The 20346-nt window shown below is 37.5% G+C and overlaps 1 protein-coding gene across 21 annotated transcripts in view; it reads right to left on the bottom strand.

Annotated features, from left to right (window-relative positions):
• Positions 1–20346, bottom strand: part of BACH1 (BTB domain and CNC homolog 1) — a 263756-nt gene that overhangs the window by 212786 nt on the left and 30624 nt on the right. For 13 of the 21 annotated variants that reach the window (XR_010125296.1, XR_008496363.2, XR_010125298.1 and 10 more), the window contains one exon: positions 18444–18650. Coding sequence is in view for 9 of the 21 variants with exons in the window: in XM_063659839.1 (XP_063515909.1) it covers positions 18444–18650 (207 nt within the window). In the remaining 12 variants the exon portion in view is untranslated. Of the gene's footprint in view, positions 1–1945; positions 5690–18443; positions 18651–20346 lie in introns of those variants that run through there. The other 8 variants (XM_054468433.2, XM_054468430.2, XM_054468431.2 and 5 more) reach the window with 1 other exon arrangement.

Here is a 20346-nt window from a genome sequence, read left to right as displayed (position 1 = left end):
ATTTTTCTTAAAGTTTTGTACTTTGAACTCAGGTGGACAAAATAATTTGATGTGCTTTAGTTCCTTTAGACTTTAATGCCTTTAGATTTTTTTTAATCCAAAGGGACTTAATCTTTGAATTTTTTTCTCTAAAAGTTGAATAATAAAAGTTAAACTTCCAATTCAGATTTGGATATTATGTTGCTAGCATTTTATTCCTGGACTTTCATGCATTTTCTTATGGGAATGTTCTGTTGGGATCTAATCTCAATGCAGAACCTCTGATATGCTACGTGGGACAATGAGGTAGGAGAGAATTAGGGATGAGAAAAATGTTCAGTCTTTGGTACAGAGTAGCCTTTGAATTCATTTACTTACTAGTACACTGCTGGATCCAGAGCCTTCTGAGACCAAATGTTCACCAACAGCCCAAGCGAGTCACACCTGCAAAGGCTGGTGTTGGGAAGTGGCCTCAAAGGTGACAGGAGGTCTGCCTTCTGGAACAGCTGCTCTCCTCCTCCAGGCCATCAGTCACAGCCCTGGTTGAGCAATGGGCCAATGTTTCAAGAGAACTTAAACGGGGGAGCGTGAAAGGCCAACACTCTTCCCTAAGACTTCCCTAGTTTAAATCTACAGGGCAAGAAACACCCTCTGGCCTTTGTACTTCCACTTTGTACTTTGTACTGGCCCTGATATAGTAGTCCCTGATTCTGATGAGTAAATTTTTAGTCAGTAAGTCTACTTGGCTCGGCCCACCCCTTGTGGAATTTGCTCCGTTTACATTTTTCTGCTCTAAGAGCTCCGCCCTTTTGGGGTGGGGCCAAGGTGACAGGTGGATGGATCAAGTCTGCCTAATTCCAGAATGCATTTCTAGCAGGTTCACTGGGCTAAACAGCTAGAAAGCCATGGTTCTAAGCTGGGTTCCATCAGCGATATGGACTTCACCTACTTTTTATTTCTCAAATGGTTCAAAACTCTGGTCAGGGAAAGGGTGCTATTTATTGGCCTTTCTCTAAAACCTCAATACCTACTACCTATACTTCTGTTGTTCTTAAAGCCCTTACAGTCTAACCTCAGACCTTCGATAACTTAAGTCAATCTGGGTAGGGCAAGATGCCGGGACACCCACTGGTGAACACTCAAGTGGGGGCCTTCCTCCTCCTCCCTCTCACTGTAACACAACCTCCTTCTGTTCCTTTAACACGCTAGGCTTATTTGTGCCAAGTGGCCTCCTCTCCCCAGAGACCATCCTTCTCCCGATTCAGACTACAGTCTTTCAAAGCTTGGTGAAATCCCATGTTTCTCACCCTGTCTCCTTTGAACTCTTGCAGCCACCACACTATCTCACACAACTGAGCACTTTCTTTTACAAGTCATCTTGATTCCATCGTTGGTCTAGTCAGGGTTTCTCAATGTCAGCCAGATCAATACCCTGGGTGGGTAATTGTTGTGAGGGCTGTCCTGGCCTCTGCCCCTAGAAGCCATATCCTATACCCTGCCCCCGAGATTTGTGTCTCTGGGAACTGCGAAGTGTCCCCTAGGCAAGCAAAATCATCCCTAGCTGAGAATCACTATGACTAGACTGGAAGACTTTGCCCTGGATGGCCAATTCCGCTGAGCAGCTGCCCAAAGCTTGGTCAGAAGGGCCTGGTTGGAAATTGAATAGGATATAAAGAGCTGATTCGGCAGATAAGTTTTTAAAACTTAATGACTGATAGAGATAATACCCCTTAAGAGTCCCTATACTTCTCTATCCAAACTAAAATTAGGTAAAATCAGAAGCAAAGCTAAAATCTGTGCTTCCTAAAACACCTGAATGCTGGAATTTTTTTTTTTTGAGGCATGATTATCATCAACTAAGGAAAGATTCTCTCCTACAAATTCAGATATACTAATTACCGATCAAAAGACTAAATTGAGTAAATCCACATGAAGTGAGAAAATGAAAATGGAATGTACAATTCTATTCAATTAGAAGCAATTTTAGAGAATTTTATTTAACTGTCAATTTATCACCAACATCTAACATTTTATAGTTCAGGTACATTTGGGTAAGAACATTAGGGAGAAAATGTAAATTAAATACTATGAAAGTATGCTTTTAATGAAACATGGTCTCAGCAAAATATGGACACAAAAGTTTAGTGGTTTTATTGCATTGTTAGAAAATTATATTATGAAAGATATAAAAAAATCAATGTTTTTCTGCTTCTTTTATAATCAGTATGCCACCTTTTACCATTATGGCTTTAAATTTTCATTCTACCCAACAAGTTTCAAAGAATAGTTTATTACATGCCTTAATAAAACATTTAAAATATTTACAAATTCAAAATAGATGTTTTATAACTGAAAAAAGTTCACCTGAGAATTCACCGTAACATTGCCATTTTTTTCCCAAGTTGTTAATGTGACTGAGTGTCCACATGCAACCTGTATCGTCTACTGCATCTAACATACTTATTTCCTTATTTAAAATTAGTTAAGCAGTAAGCTATAGCAAACTGTTTAAAAAAATTACAGATGGAGAACCAAGACTGTATCCACATTTGTTTTGAATATGACAATTTCACAAATTATTTGCTATAGTTCCAGAATCCGAATAAGAAAAAAAATAAGGTTATTTTACTGAATGCAACATAACAGCTTTTAAAAAATCATCAAGCATTGAGAAGGCCAGTTCATAAAATAGTGAACAATGATCATGTGAATATGCAATATACAAAATGAAAACATTTCAAAATTCTGCATGAAGGAAAAGGCATACACTGTATACTCATAATCCTGTCATTTGTCTTCGGCAGCCTCAAAAAAAATATTGCCTTGAAACATTTTCTTAGAAAAAACTTCTTTAGAAGTTAATGTTAAAATAGGCATAAATGTGTAATGCTATGCAACATACAGAAAACTTCTCCACTTATGGCCAAAAGACAAAGGTAAAATCTTTTTTATCTGTCCATCTGCATTACAACTTGAAAATCATGTAGATATGAGGTAGTGTAGTTACTTGTATTACATGCTGGCTATTTAAAGTAATGCTAAATTTTAAGAAATTACACTTGGCCGATAATTCTATGTCATTAATAGAAACCCTTAATGCTAAACTGTTTATAGGTAGAGAGAAATTTAAACCAAGTGCTTTACAAATTATATTTAAGCTCTGGAGACAACTACATTTTATCATAAAATAGTAGGTAATCTTTCAAAGCAAGTACAGTAGCAATTAAAGCAAAAGATTATTTGACATTTGCACATACACAAACTGATACGACCAATAGTTGAGTGTACACTGAGGTAGGAAATCAAGGGTTCCATTGGCTTAAGATTTTATATTTTGTAAACCAGAAGTTCTTATATTATTTTATATTGTGAAGTTGAAATTTAAAATCACAAGTATCAAAGAAATACCTATATGGAGAGATATATATGTATACATACACATATACACACACACACATACACACATACACACACAAATTCTTTTGCAGTATGGGATGCATCATCAGAATTATTCTCCCTGACAAATTCTTGAGTGTACTTATAAAAGCTACTAGAAAATAAACAAGTCCAACTAATTTTCTCTTACAAATAAGTCAATGATAGAGATAACATACAAACCACTGAAAATATACTAGCAATATCCTCCCCCTACACCCTGATCAAAAAGGGTAACATTTGACAAATTACTCCAAGACATGAAGACTGGTCCCCATATACTCTCCAGGGCAAGGCCAAGTTGCTTCAGACTTATTCATACACAGTGGGTGGTGGCTGCCCACATTAGCTAGACAAGCCCTGCACTAGGCTCAGGATGCAGTCTACAGACGTGTCTCTTTCAGCCCTCTGATTTTGGTGAAATCAACACTATAAACTACTCCTCTGTACCATTAAAACTGGGTTCTGCCAATGTTTCTGTGAATGTGAATATACGCATTTTTTTTAATTGCTGAGAAGATCCATAGCTTTCATTTGACTCTCAAACAAATCTAACTCCAGCATGGCTAAAAGCCACTGCAAAATGTTATGCAATAGGTGCTCAGTTATCTATTTTGTAACAGGACTGAACAAACACTAAGACTGATCTTTAAATGCCCAAGTTAAAATGATTTGTGTGTCTTTATACCACACCAAATTTGGAGAAGAGAGCAAGGATTAAACCTGGTTTTCAAATGCAAACCCACAATAGAAAAAGATTGAGTTTCATCTTATTTCACAAACCTGCAGAGTTGCCGCAGATACATTTTTATCTGTAACAATCCTTTTTACAAGTGAATCATATGACTTCAAAAACAGGATGAAAAAAATGAACTGCACTCCTGGTAAAAAGTAAGCAATATTCTTTCCCCGTGATGTCTAGTTTTCTGGCATTGGTGACCCATGGTGGAAAAGTGAACAGCTTTACATGTTGGTAAGCTCTCCAGATTCTAGGGAGCCTGAGATAATGCTGCCAGTGTAATCACTCATGCCACTGTATTCTGAGTCCTATTTCTTCTTCCAAAGGGACAAAAATGCCAGGAAATAGGAAGTCCATGATGGGACCAGATATGGTAGAGACTGAAGGGGGGCGGGGGAAAGAGGGAAAGTGACACTTAATCTGTTCATGTAGCCAGACTTTATCTAGAGTCCATACTGAAGAGGAGAAGCAGCCCCCGTCTTAGGCCAACCACTTGCCTGTTTACTAAATCTTCCCAATGTAGCTTAAAGCCTGATTTTAGGAGCCGAAGAACAAAGCCCTAAGATTCAGGTAAGACCATCTTTTTTTCACAATGCAGCTCTACAAAAATATTCCCAGTAGCTGACACCCTGCTTCTGAGAATAGAACTCTATTAGCATTGCTTGGGAAGAAATTTTCTCTTAAACTAAAATATTAGAAAAAAGTCAAATTATTAAACTTCTGCAGGCCACTTCTTTTAGTAGGAACTATCTGTAGATGTTTCAAGCTGTTAAATTGCTGTCTGATATGCTGCAGTTTTCATTCTCCTACTTATTCTGAACAGCAGGAAGAGTTATTACTAGAGTTATTATTCTTTAAAACATGAGTTTTAAAGGTTTACTACATTTTCACATGGATTTTTCTGATATCCAGGAGGCAAAATCATTTGTCTCTTGTGGAAATCAAGGAGAAATCATGGTTGACTTAAAGGAAATTCCCTTATGGCAAACTACTAAAGGAAAAAAACAATATTGTTGAGCAACAGATGGTCATATTAGGCTTTCAAAACACTGCCAAAACTTCAGTAGAAAATTAGATGGTTTGACGGAAGTGAATGCAAGTTTACTCATCAGTAGTACATTTATCAGTCATCTGCTGACAGAAATCTGAGATCCCACCACTCTGACGACACTGTTCCACGGGCCCGGCTTGCTCAGAGGTGGCTGTGGACATCTGCTGGGACTCCTGCCCTCGCACGTAGCCAGACTCACTGTTTCCTCTGGCACAGGGAGGCAGCACTGCTGGAGGCCGGTCAGATAAACTGAAAATTGATGGTAACGCCAGTTCACCATCAGGAGTACTTTTATCTTTTTCAGAAATTAAAAATGAAAGTGGGCAATCTGCAGCAGAGTACTTGGCGAGTATCTGTATTTGTTCTTGACTCAGAGCTGCTTCTTTACAAACTTTCTGGCAAAGTCCAGTTAGGTTCTGCTTTGTCTCGCCCAGAGTTGACAAAATGTGATCTCTTTCCTTCAACAAGCTCTCCTTTTCATTTTGCTGTGAAGTGGGGAAAGAGAACACAATGGCTTGTGTTTATTAGCTCAATCAACATTTCCAAGGCGATCAAATAATATACAGGGGCTTCTCATCAAATAAGATCACATGGAGTTTATCCTTTCAATTCCATTCAATTATACATTAAATACTAAAGGCCCAGAATCTCCCACCCAAAACTCTTGGGGTAGATGTATTCTGGCATTTTTCAGGTTTTGGAAAGATAGTATGGGTACACACACAATTTCTCTAGCAGGCCTGGGGCAGCACTTCCCTATCAACTATCTTTACATTTCTAAGTAAACATTAAAATAGCAAATAATGAAGAAAGTAGGATAAAGACTATGTAGTCTAATGTCAATTTGGGGCAGCTTTTTGGTCAAAAGAGTTTGTGACAAACATATGGTTTTTGGAGCTTTCCGGATTTACAGACTGTACATAACAGGTATGGATGGCATTTTGGATGGGATACAAGAAAAAAGTAAAAGTACAGTTAGCATAACTTAATTACTGAGACTCAAAGCGTTCCAAGATTCAACTAATGACCGGCATTTGTTGAGCAGATACTCTGTGCCAGATATTGTGCTAAATGTTTTCCAACATGCAATCTCATCTATGTAATCCACACAACACCTCTCCTGATTTAAGCAACATCAAACCCACTGAAGGGATAGGACTGAGTTTAACATGCCTAGAGACAGCTGGTAGGTGAGTTACTGAAGTGTGAATTCGGGTGGTAATTTTGTGCTTGCTAATTACCATTTTTGTTCTTATTATAATTTTAAGATATTACCCCTATAAGAAAGTCTACCATAGAATTTTTCAAAAGTTTTTCTGGTTCCTGCCTTCCTGTCCATGTCACTTATCACTACTGACAGCATGTCTTTTCTATTATCATTCCATTTCATCCTTCTTGTTCTAACATCTTATTGCTTCTAATCTATTATGAGCCAGGAAACCAAATAATCAAGGTATTTATAAGAAAAGAGTAAATAAACACTTGCTAGAAAGTCAAAGGCTTTTCTTATGAAATTTATCACAACTCTCAACAAGTCAGTCTTGTTCTGTTTGCTTTCTGTTCATTGGAGGGTTCTGGAGAGTTGAGGCTGCCAGTTAACCTTGAGACAAGTTAGTTCACAGTGCTAATCTATAAGTGCCATCCTTTAGTCTTTTAAAAAGTCACTAAAAGGGTAAAACGAATTTTGCTTTATACAAAAGTACTGTTATGGTTTTATACAAAAGTATTACTATAAAATTATGTATGAATCCAATTATTGTTAGTTCTAAAATATTTTAAAGCCATGTAATATTTTGAGAAAATATACAATAAATACAAAACACTAAATTTTTATATGGCAAAGTATTCTCCAATCTGTTCAGATTTTTATATACAAGTTCTTTTTTTTTTTTTTTTAAATAGATGTAGGTCAAGAATGTGTGTGTTAAGTATGTGTATGTAAGCAAAATCAATGTTTGGCCAGTACATTTTCTCTTATGCAAAGTTTATCAGTTGCACTCTTCTGATAAAATGAGTCTGCAGATACTGAAAGGGCAAGAACGGTACCTGCTGCTTGTTCACAGTAGGAACCATTAAATGCAATCAACACCCATTTCTTTTTATGGTCTCTCAGAAGCCAATCCAAAGGAGGATAAAACAAAACTTCCAGAAGAAAGTGAGAAATAATCTTTCTTCAGTCATGGCAATATTCAGCCATGGATTCCTCTACCAAAGTTGGGATGAATCTATTCTAAACAGCAACAGAAAATTTTCAACTGCTGGTTGGTCTTTTAAATTAAATATGGTTAAACAAAATAAGGAGTACTTGAGCTTCCTCCCAGAAATTAGAACCACTACTTAACCTACAGATACTATGAAGATTACAAATATTTTATGACTTCTGTATCTTAATATCCACATGATCTTTAAATACTCTCACTCCTCCCACCCCACTAAATTAGGGATGACATCATTCTTTAAGTATACAAGATGGCTTGTTTCTTCACAACAACTAAAACAAATAGGCACAACCCTAGAACTCCACCAGAATTATTTCTATAAATTAAATGTTCCCATCTGTTCCCCTGCACTTTAACTCCTACACAGCTAAGCTTCTAAGCAGTTAGCTAATGTTTCCATTTCACTCTAAGTTTAAGACACATATTTACTATAATAGCGGTCAGCTTAATAACTAAAAGTAAAATACAAGTAATTCAAGTTAATCACTTAATGACATCAGTATTTAAGATACCTCCCAAAGTCACTACTTATAGTCATGAGTGGGACTCACTATTGGTGTCCTGCTACCTATCCCTACAATATATTTCCATTTTCCTATAAACACAACTGTATAAATCACGTTTGAAGTGCTGCACCTTTAATTACAGATCTATTTCTTAAAAAGGAATAAAATTGGCATTCTGGTACCATTCTGGATTTTATACCAACAAAAAAATCTTTACAGGCTGGGCACAGTGGCTCACGCCTGTAATCCCAGCACTTTGGGAGGCTGAGGTGGGCGGGTCATGTGAGGTCAGGAGTTCGAGATCAGCCTGGCCAACATGGTGAAAACCTGTCTCTAATAAAAATACAAAAAAATTAGCTGGGCATGGTGGCACACACCTTGTAATGCAGCTACAAGGGCAGGCTGAGGCAGGGGAATCACTTGAGCCTGGGAGACGGAGGTTGCAGTGAGCCGAGATTGTGCCACTGCACTCCAGCCTGGGTGACAGAGCAAGACTCTGTCTCAAAAAAAAAAAAACCTTTACATCTAAATCCTTATTTTGAATAGCTAGTGGACAATATTTATTCAAATACAGTTTTTTTAAAGATCATAAATATAACTCACCCAATAAAGATATAGAAGAATTTGGCACCAAAAGTACAAGTGACAATTTTATGATAGGGTAAAGAGTACTCACTGTTAGAAAATGGTCACTAATAGTTCCTTAGTAAGTAAAACCTCTGAACAGATAGTTCAGGGAAATCTACAAATGGCACTGAGAAATATAAGCAAAAATGCTCATTTTCACTCATAAGATAAAAATAAAAGCTACCACGAGATATCACGGTATCTCACTATCAGACTGGAAAAAACCCAAAAGCTGACAACAAATCTTGACTGAGGGTGTGGACAGACAGACACACATATACTGCTGCTGGAAGGCCAAATATGACAATTCCTATGGAGGGGAATCTGTTAATATCTAATAAAATTATGTATGTATTTACCCTTGATCCAACAATCCCACTTCTAGGAATGTGTCCTAGAGACATAGCTCCTTAAACACGAAACAGTATACAGTTATTCACTGCAGGATCCCAACTGTCCACCCACAGAAGGCTGGTTTGAACTGTATTACAGTCACTACTGAGTATTATGGAGCTGGAAAACGAAATGACAACCTCTCTGAACTACGAAAAAATATTTCCTATAAATCAATTCTTAAGTTTAAAAAGTACAGAAAAATGTATATAAAATAATTCTATGCAGCAGGACAGATAATAAGAATAGACATAAAATGTTAACACGTTTTTAGAAAAGAAACACAAGGAAAAAAAAATCCAGAAACTAATGAAAATGGTTATCTACAGGAAGTAGCTATGAATAGGGTATAAGTAGAAGATGAGATCAAGATTTGGAGTATATATTTTTTAAAATATAGTTTTAACTTTTGAACCATATAAACGTTTCACATTCAAAAATAAAACAAATTAAAAATGTAGGCCAGGCATGGTGGCTCATGCCTAAAATCTCAGCACTTTGGGAGGCCAAGGCAGGAGGATCGATTGAGCCCAGGAGTTTGGAGAGGAGCCTGGGCAACACAGCGAAACCTCATCTTGACAAAAAAAAAAACAAAAAAATTACCCAGGCATGGTGGTGCGCACCTGTAGTCCTGGCTACTCAGAAGGCTGATGTGACAGGATTGCTTGATCCCAAGGAGTCAAGGCTGCAATGAGCCATGATTGTGCCACTGCACTCTAGCCTGGGTGACAGAGTGAAACCCTGTCTCAAAAATTGTAGAGTAAATCCCAGTAATATAAATAGAAAAAAAAATTAATTGTATACCAAATTGGTAACACAAATATTTCAAATAACTTTAAAGCTTCACACAGGGAAATATTTAAGCATAAAAAAGGCAAATAAATCTCAAACTCTACTCAATTTGTTTACTGTTAATACTGATTGTAATTTTTTTACTTTTTATACAGTGTGCCCTCACTTAAAATCATCGACAGGTTTTTGGAAACTGACTTTAAGAGAAACAATGCACAGCAGGTCCTCAACAAACATTTTGTTCCACATCCTTTTTTATTTTATTATTTATTTATTTTTATTATACTTTAAGTTCTAGGGTACATGTGCACAACGTGCAGGTTTGTTACATATGTATACATGTGCCATGTTGGTGCGCTGCACCCATTAACTCGTCTTTTTTTTTTTTTTTTTTTGAGACGGAGTTTCGGTCTTGTAGCCCAGGCTGGAGTGCAATGGCATGATCTCAGCTCACCGCAACCTCCACCTCCCAGGTTCAAGCAATTCTCCTGCCTCAGCCTCCCGAGTAGCTGGGATTACAGGTTTGCACCACCATGCCCAGCTAATTTTTGTATTTTTAGTAGAGACGGGGTTTCACCATGTTGGCCAGGCTGGCCTCGAACTCCTGACCTCAGGCGATCCACCCGCCTCGGCCTCCCAAAGTGCTGGGATTACAGGCGTGAGCCACCGCACCCGGCACATTAGGTATATCTCCTAACGCTATCCCTCCCCACTCCCCCACCCCACGATAGGCCCCAGTGTGTGATGTTCCCCACCCTGTGTCCAAGTGTTCTCATTTTTATAACATCCTTTCATTATAAAGTTGATGGGGAAAAAAACTGGTTTCATTATCCATCATTTCATGTTAAGTGAGAACTTAGCGTATATTATAGAATAAAGGAAACAATACACTAATGTAATTGGAGCCAAAATTCTCCCTGTAAGTGATGAGAGATTAAACATAAACATATAAAAGAAGTGAAGACAAAAGCTCTATACTGCTAAATTTGGACTGGACATACTACATAAACACAGGATTTCTAATGTACTTTTTACTTTCATTTACTGAAGACTGATATATATGAATTCATGATATAATGAACTCTTTATACACAGACGCATATATTTCCTAGCTCTGTCCACTGAAAAAGGCCCAGAAGGAATAATACTCCAGCAGCAGGTAGGCTTTCCAAAGTCCAATATAACTGCTAGAAGAAACCAGGAGTTTTAAAGAAATGGGTGATTCCAAATCTTGAAACAATAGAGGTTAAAAAGTGAGACTATGGCAGGTGCTAGATGGTTATGTCAACAGGACAGGAGCTGGCTTGAATGGACTCTCCCTGGCCAAATCTGAAAAATGTCAACATCAGAAAGAATAATGACTATTACTTATTCTAACAAATTGAATCAGAAAAAATTAATCCATGAGTCCACAGTGATTCCAAAGAGTGGGAGGGAGGGAAAAGAGAAAACAAGAAAAGGCCAGGCATGGTGGCTCATGTCTGTAATCCCAGCACTTTGGGAGGCTGAGGCAAGCAGATCACTTGAGGTCAGGAGTTCGAGACCAGGCTGGCCAACACAGTGAAAACCCATCACTTCTAAAGATACAAAAATTAGCTAGGTGTGGTGGTGGGCACCTGTAGTCCTAGCTATTTGGGAGGCTGAGGCAGGAGAATCACATGAACCTGGGAGGTAGAGGTTGCAGTGAGCTGAGATCACGCCACTGCACTCCACACTCCAGCCTAGGCAACAGAGTGAGACTCTGTTTCAAAAAAAATAAAAAAATAAAAGAGAGAGAGAAAGGAAGAACAATCCTTTTTAATGAGGAATACCAACTAAAATAATGTAAATAGCATGAAAGAATTAGAAAAATCATGATTTTGTAATCATGGTAATCACAGTAAAGGTCATCAACATATTCTAAAGGATGTAGGAGTACTGGGGAACGGGATAATTATAATGTGCCCAAGTAACACATCATAGATAACTAAGCAACACAGGGTGAAAAAATATTACTTTCAAAATGGAGCAATCTGGCACTTCCCACCCACCCAGGTGGGACAATACTGACACTGGACCTCCTGCCTCCCTAGGCGACACAATATAAAGGACAACACCAGTGAATGTTTAAACTCAGTCTCCTCAACTGAAACATTTCCAGTTTACGGGAAATAAAGGGATAGAGAAATGACTTAAAGCCATGGGGAAGCAATCAGACAAATAACTTAAAGTAAGACATTTATGAGAAATCTGGCCTGGATACTTCAAAAAGTTATTGTCATTAAAACAATGAGAGTACTCGTTCTAGATTAAGAGACTAAACAGGTTTAATCAAATGCATTATATGATGACTGTATCCTCGTTTGAAAAAAAAGCATCTATGAAAGATGGGAAAATCAGAGTAATTTGAATAAAAACTAGATATAATATTTAGGATGTGTTGATATTCTCAGGCATGATAAAGGTATTAGTCATATCTAAGAATGCCTCTTTTTAGAAGATGCATGTTTAAACATTTAAGGATGAAGTGTCATAATATGGTAGCTTTCAAACACTTCAGAAAATAAAAGGAGAGGAAGAGAGCCAGAGTGAGGAATGACAGCCAGCAAGACAGCAGGGCAGGAACGACAGTGACACCAAGCGGTGAGAGACCAAGATCAACCAAGTGGGGTTAAAAAAGGACCAAGACGGATAGACGGAGATAGAGATGCAAAGACTGACAAACCAACAGGTATAGACAGATGATCTGAGGTGGAGAGACAAAGGCGGAAAGATCAAGATAGAGAAATAAAGCAAATGTGGCAAAATGTCAAAAATCAAAGAATCTACATGCAGAGTACATGGTTGCTTATTGTACCCATTCATTTAACTTTTCTGAAAGCTTGAAATTTTTAGAATAGGGTGGGGAGTGCTGACATGAAGCTCAAGAAAAAATGAACACACTTGAACTTGGCTCCCTATGAGACTGTAAGTAAGCGAGGATTCTGTCTTACTCATTTCTGACATCCTGGTACCAAGCACAACATTTAACATGTAGGGTGACTAGCAAATACTTACAGGAAGAATAGAGAACCACTTTTATTTAAAGTACAACTAATACATATTGAGCCCTGAACACGTGCTGGGAGGTACAAACAGCTTTTCATCCCTCATCTCATCAGATCCTTGCATCAACCCTGCTGTGGCTGTTACTCTTATTCCACATTAGTAACGGGGGAATGTGGGTACTGGAGGTTAAGCAATTGCCCCAGGCCACAAAGCTACCCAGTGGCCAGGCAGGCTTTCCAGTCGTTTGTCTCCAAAGCCTCCATCTGACCTCAGTGCTATCATGCAGTGAGTTCTCAGAATTTAAAATGTACATAACATTTATCTTGGACTTGTATAAAATGCACGGTCCAGGGCCTTAACAACAGCTCTGGTATAGACTAAGAAATGTCCACCTTTAAGGGGCACCCCAAGATAACTATGATGCCAATGGGACACACACCACATTTCAAGAAATGCTGCTCAAGGACAACACGGAATGACAGAGGGCAGGTTCCAGAAGGCCCACTGGAGTGCGCTTTGGTCAAGCAGCCAGTAAATTGTGACTAGTTGTGAACAGAACACGTTTATTTTTAATAAAATATAATCTTCACCACAAAGTGCAAATCACTAAGGACGGATGAGGTCGTTTTACTTCTGTGCCATCATAACGGACAAAAGTAGTGAAATAAAATGGTGTCTGAACACCTCAACCCTGAGCGCAAGTGTTTGTGAATATTTTGATTGCTGATCACTTACAAGTTGATATCAAAAACAATATTTGATACTTTCTAAAAGAAATACATTTTGGTAAATATTCTTCTGCAAAAAGCAAGGCTCCCTTCATTTCAGGGTTACCTCTGAGGTTAAAATGGTTATCAGAGATATGTATATCTTCTAACTTCTGAATTAATCTTCCAGAAAAGAATAAACTTGGACCTTGTAAAGAAAGCTACATAGACAAGAGCTTCATAAGTCAAACACATGAACAGAAATTGAATCCAAAGACTTTATAATTGTTAGTTTTAAAAGTCGGCCGGGCGCGGTGGCTCACGCCTATAATCCCAGCACTTTGGGAGGCCGAGGCGGGCGGATCACGAGGTCAGGAGATCGAGACCATCCTGGCTAACACAGTGAAACCCCGTCTCTACTAAAAATATAAAAAAATTACCCGGGCGTGGTGGCTGGCGCCTGTAGTCCCAGCTACTCGGGAGGCCGAGGCAGGAGAATGGTGTGAACCTAGGAGGTGGAGCTTAGAGTGAGCCAAGACCGACCTCCAGCCTGGGTGAAAAGAGCGAGATTCTGCCTCAAAAAAAAAAAAAACAAAAAACAAAAAACAAAACAAAACAAAAAAAAACAAAGTCATGTTACTGGCTTATGCATTATGCACATTCAGTCCTTATAGTAAAAGCAATGCTAAATTAATGCTTAACCTCTAACATACTATAAAATTCAAAATAAATGCTAAAGTCAATACCATACATTTTTCCACCAAATAAATACACACCTTTTCTTCAAAGGTTCTATTAGACTGATAGAACTTCTTGTTGAGAAACATCTTATTTACTGAATGCTAACTCACATCTCCCTTTGTCCCAACACACTGAGACTATAAAAGTGTCCTTTATTCCTTTATACATAATTATAATACTAACTCACTTTGCAAACATTTTAGAATAATTATTCTATTGTAATCAAACCCCTTTTTATCACGTGCTGATCCATCCAGAGTCTATTATGCTATTACCCTCAGGACAAACTGCAAAAAGTTCCAAGATTTCTCTCTAGGAAAACAAACAGCCAACAGCCAAAGACCAAACTGACTAGAATATAGGGCCCTCTGCCTGAATATTTTTAGACCAGAGCAATAAATACTGTGAATCTATTTATATGTTAAAGCCAACCAGTCATTCACTATGTGCAAATGGCTGTTTAATTATTAAACAAGCAATTTCCCTTAAATAGGTTTGTTATAATCTTTGGACTATAAAGACTAAGAATACTGCTTGTTTATTGGCCATGTTACTTTCAAAAAGTAACATCTTAATGAGATTAAAATATACACAAATATCTGTTCACATTCCTTCCTCTGTATTCTCAACTCTCCATGCTACTAAAGTATAAACCTCTGGCTGTAACCCTCCTAGTTTTCTGTTTACAAAAAACAAGATCCATAACATCACCCAACAACCAGGGTCCAAGTAAACTTCTTACTCTAATAAATATCTTAAATGTCAAAATCTTTTACTTCTAGACGGGCCAGCTTTCTTATTCTTATTAGCTAATAAGCAGCACATTTTCTCTTTATGTTTATCTGAGAAAGACATCTACACAGGACAGAAATTTGTAATGTACCCCTCACGCTGCAACTGGAGTTTGCCTGTACAAATCACTAGAACTAAGAGTAGTGTGAAGGACTGAGTAGAGACTTCAAGGAAGATGAAACACAAATGAGTCACTCTGATACAAAAACTCCAACACGATTTCTCTGGGGTTATTTTGGAAGTCAGACTGGCGCCTATCTAGGTGCAGGAGACACTATCACATGTCTGCTGTGCCTGCCCAGAAAGGAGGGTCTTGACTCTTCTATTTTGTTCTTGCTCTCTAGTCACAGAAAGGGATACCTGAGCGAATTAAGCCAGTAAGATGCTCTCCTTGGGAATTCAGAACTGACTAAAACAGTAGTCTCTGACTGGATTAGTCCCTGGAGAGAGTGAAATTACTCAGGCATTGTGCCACAGCCACCCTTCCCATGTGCACTTAGCGGCACACAAAGCCACTCGGATAGAGAGCGAAGCGGGTGCAGAGAGAAGTCCCTGGGTTCCCAGGAGTCTTCCACTTTTGTTCCCTGTTATTTATGAGGCCTGGCTCCATTGTCTAGCTTCTAAATGAGAGGTACCTATCTCCCTACAACAAATTCATTCATTCTTCAATCAAAAGTCTGTTTCTTGAAGCCAAAGAATCCAAATTAATGTAATAGTTAAACAGGATATTGACCATTCTGATTTTGGATTTCATAAAAACTGCTGAGAAACAAAATATTACTTTGTATTGAAAATTAACCAGTAGTTATTCACTGACCATATGAAAGGAACCTTACTATGATGACAGAAACAATATACCAAACACAGAGTTTACAGTTTAGGCAGAGATATTAGGAAGGTCAATTAAGAAAGGGAAAATGGAGGCCGGGTGCGGTGGCTCACACCTGTAAAGTAATCCCAGCACTTTGGAAGGCTGATGCGGGCGGATCACGAGGTCAGGAGATCGAGACCATCCTGGCTAACACGGTGAAGCCCTGTCTCCACTAAAAATACAAAAAATTAGTTGGGTGTGGTGGCACGTGCCTGTAATCCCAGCTACTCAGGAGGCTGAGGCAGGAGAATTGCTTGAACCCGGGAGGCAGAGACAGGAGAATCACTTGAACCCGGGAGGCGGAGGTTGCAGTGAGCCGAGATCATGCCACTGCACTCCAGCCTGGGTGACAGAGCAAGACTCCGTCTAAAAATAAATAAATAAATAAACCAAATAAAATTTTTTTTAAAGTAGAAAATGGAAAATAATAATAAATACATAATACTTATTGAGTAGTTACTACATGCCAGGTATTGTTCTAAGTTCTTCAGATGGATTAACTCAATTAATTCCCCCAAATAAGCACCTAATCTATAAAGTAGGAACTAGTATTATCCTATTTTTCAGATGAAAACCCCAAGTCACAGAGAAATTAACCTGCCCAAAGTTACTAAGCGTCTGATTGAGAGCCCACAATTTTAACCACTGTATCTGCCACCTCTCTAAGAAGGAAAGGCAGAGGGAGAAGAAAGCCCAAAGACAGCAAGGCTTCTTCATCCTAGATATCTGAAATTCAGTAGAAATATCAATAATCTAGCAAACCAATGTCTGATTTGTATCAAAAAAATAAAACCTGAGCCAAGAAATGGAGTAGTTCTAAAGGATAATAGCTACTTTCAAACATATTTGCTTAGTATCCATTTATAAAGTTATGAAATAAACTAGAACAGTCTTGTTTCGCTTTTATTTTTATTTTTAGAGGACTAAGAAAACTGGATAAACTCTACGAACTACTATAAATTATAACTGGCAGATGAGAAAGAGCAAGAAGAACTAAGAAGCAGAACTAAGAACTTCAGTAGTACAATTTTATGTAGATTTCATTCCACTAGCTTCACATAACCTAACAGTGTAAAAAGCATCTCTGTATTGCAGCACAGAATAAAAACTGAAGCTCAAAATGCTATACTCCTTCTAAAGGCAGGTAAGGGTTTAATTCAAAACTGAATAAGAAAGAACACCAGTGTTTATTAAAGGTATTACTGATATACACTCTAAAAGTACCAAGTACTATAGAATTGAAAACTTTTCCTCCTTGGTTTCAACAATTTTAACTATTCAGCAATATCATGTCGGTGTTTGGGTTTTTTTTTTTAACATCTCTCATGCCTCTATCTGTAAAACATCTGGTTCCTCCTTTATTTTTTATTTAGTTATGCTTCATCTCTTTAATATGTTACGATTTATCTTTTTACATAAAGTATATGTACAATATATAAATAATAAATTTTTATTTTTCAACTTCTCTTGGAGGCACAATTTTTTTCCCTAAATTGTTGCTGTTTAATTGGCATTCACAGCTAGAATGTTCATGCTTGAAAACTTGCCACAATCCCAACTTTAAACTTTCACCAATTAACAGACACAAAATTGAATATTCAAGCAATGTTTTTACTACTTCTAGGCTGTTTCCTTGCTATCTTTAACCGTATCTTAGCTTTAGCTGGCCTGTACTATCACAGTTGTCCTCTTTCATACAATGCTTCCTTCCACCAACGGAAAAAAGAAACAGAGGAGTAAACTAATCAATTTTCAGTTAATTTGTGTCTTGATGCTGGAATAGAAAATAAGATTCAGGCCAGGCACGGTGGCTCACGCCTGTAAACCCTTTGGGAGGCCGAGACAGGCAGATCACGAGGTCAGGAGATCGAGACCATCCTGGCTCACACAGTGAAACCCCATCTCTGCTAAAAATACAAAAAAAAAAAAAAAATTAGCCAGGCACAGTGGCGAGTGCCTGTAGTCCCAGCTACTCCGGAGGCTGAGGCAGGAGAACAGCATGAACCCAGGAGGCAGAGCTTGCAGTGAGCCGAGATCGCACACACTCCAGCCTGGGCGACAAAGCAAGACTCCATCTCAAAAAAGAAAAAGAAAAGATTCAAAAGCAAGCATTGTTCTCACTTAGGATCCCATTAGATATTAATATTTTCAATTCATATCACCATATCTTATCAGAATTTTTTTCCTTAGATGAAAGATCCTGGTTGGTCTGGTTTTGGTATCAACCAAAACAAGTTATTCAGGTCCACAGTTCATTTAAATGAACACCTGGAATATTAACTTTTATAGACGCAAAACAGAGAACCTTAAGTGCTTTATAATTTCTTTAATCTATTCACAACCACTAATGATTAGGTAGACAGTAAAGTCATTCTTAATTTGAAAACCTTTTTTTTAAAAAGCACTTACATATCATATCATGGTAAAAATAAAATGGTGATTGATACATATTAAAATTAATACATAATTGAGCATTATATCTGACCTAGAAATTTAAAAACTATTTCCTTGACAAAAAAGAAAGTGGTGAAATTTAAATAGTAACAAGAAACTTTTACACTTACTAGCTTCTCAATTTCTGATTCAAGATTCTGTATACAGTCAAGTTTTCTCTTGCGACAGCGCTGTGCAGCAATTCTGTTTTTACTTCTTCTTCGAATATCATGGATACAATCCAGTTGTTCTGGAGTAAGCTTGTGCATTTTCAACAAGGACTGAAAATCATTTCGAGACAGTGAAATTATCCGTTGTGCATTGAATGGCAGTTTTACCTAGAATATGAAATAAATATTACTAATTATTGCTGTATTTTATAATTATATTCAAACCTAGGAAGATCAAAGTACACATCTAGGTTTTTCAGAGAACTTATTTTACATTAAAGAAAACATAGGCCTCTATTCCCAATTTCTATACAATCCATTATAATAAAAACTGATAATCTAATTTATATTTATGGTCTATGTCAAAAGACAAATACATTAAGCAGTTTTTTCTCAGCAAATCAAATATATTAACACAAATACTGACCTATGTAATTGTCAGTATAACTGACAGACAATTTATTTTACTATTGCATGTTAATACACAGACATTTTTACTCAACCCAAAAATAAAATCTATTTTATTTTTTGAATGAAATGACTATGCAGCATTGGTTTGATATTAGTATAATTATGCTAGTAATTTCTACAGCATTTCAGAAAATTTATTTTTCTATCAAGAAAATGTTAGCCTCACATAAATCACTCTAAAAGATACACATTTCACTTGCCAATATAAAAAAAGTTAGAAAAGTCTTATGAATATGTTAAAGTCATTTCGACATACTTAAATTTGGAAAAAGAAAAAAACTTTTAAAACAAAATTATGTGGGTTTAATTATCAAAAATGTAAATGAAACACAGGTCAATCAGGCAACCTACTTACCTTTTAAACTTAATTAGTTACACAAAATGTTTTAAATTAAAAAAAAATTTTTTTAATATTCTTTTTGTAGTAATTCCAAATGCTACATTTATAATGTCATAAAAATCTATATATAACCCATGCATACATACTACTTCTTAATCACCAATCCATCTCCTTTCAAAGCCAAGATTATTTTTAAAAAAGAAAGCCTCTTTCAAAGCCATGCCTGTAATTCCAACAGCTACGAAACCAAAGAAAATGCCAAAGAATGGGATGTAGAGAAACTGGAATCCTTGTACCCCTGTGGGAAAACAGTGCAGCTGCCATGGAAAATGGTATGGAGGTTCTTCAAACCATTAAAAATCATACCACTGTATGTCCCAGCAACCTCACTCCTGGGTACTTATCCAAAAGAATTGCAATCAGCATCTCAAAGGGATATCTGCACTGATCTATACATATTTTTTTGGAAACAGGGTCTCTGTCATGCAGGAGTACGGTGGCGCAATCATGGCTTACTGCAGCCTCAACCTCCTAGGCTCAAGCGATCCTCTCACCTCAGCTTCCTAAGTAACTGGGACTACTGGCACATGCCACCATGCCTGGCTAATTTTTGTATTTTTTGTAGAGATGGGGTTTTACCATGTTGCTCAAGCTGATCTCAAACTCCTGGGCTCAGACAATCTACCCACCTCAGCCTCCCAAGGTGTTGAAATTACAGGTACAAGCCACTATGCCCAGTCTGCACTCCCCGCCATATTCGTTACCACATTATTCACAATAGCCATGATATGGAAACAACCTAAATGTCCATGGATGGATGAATGGATAAAGAAAATGTGGTATATATACACAAAGGAATACCATTCAGCCTGATAAAAAGAAGGAAATCCTGCCATTTGCTACAATATGGAGATCTTGGAAGGCATCATGCTAAGTGAAATAAGCCAGACAGAGAGGAGAGTAAATCCAACATTATTTCACTTATATGAAGTAGACAGAACAGTCAAACTCACAGAAACGGAGAGTAGTACGGTGGTTGCCAGGGGCTAGGGA

Source organism: Pongo pygmaeus, chromosome 22 (genome assembly GCF_028885625.2).
Source record: "Pongo pygmaeus isolate AG05252 chromosome 22, NHGRI_mPonPyg2-v2.0_pri, whole genome shotgun sequence".
In the NCBI taxonomy this organism is placed as follows: domain Eukaryota; kingdom Metazoa; phylum Chordata; class Mammalia; order Primates; family Hominidae; genus Pongo; species Pongo pygmaeus.
Note: the sequence above shows the minus strand (reverse complement) of the source record. Positions and strands in the feature narration are given on the sequence as shown.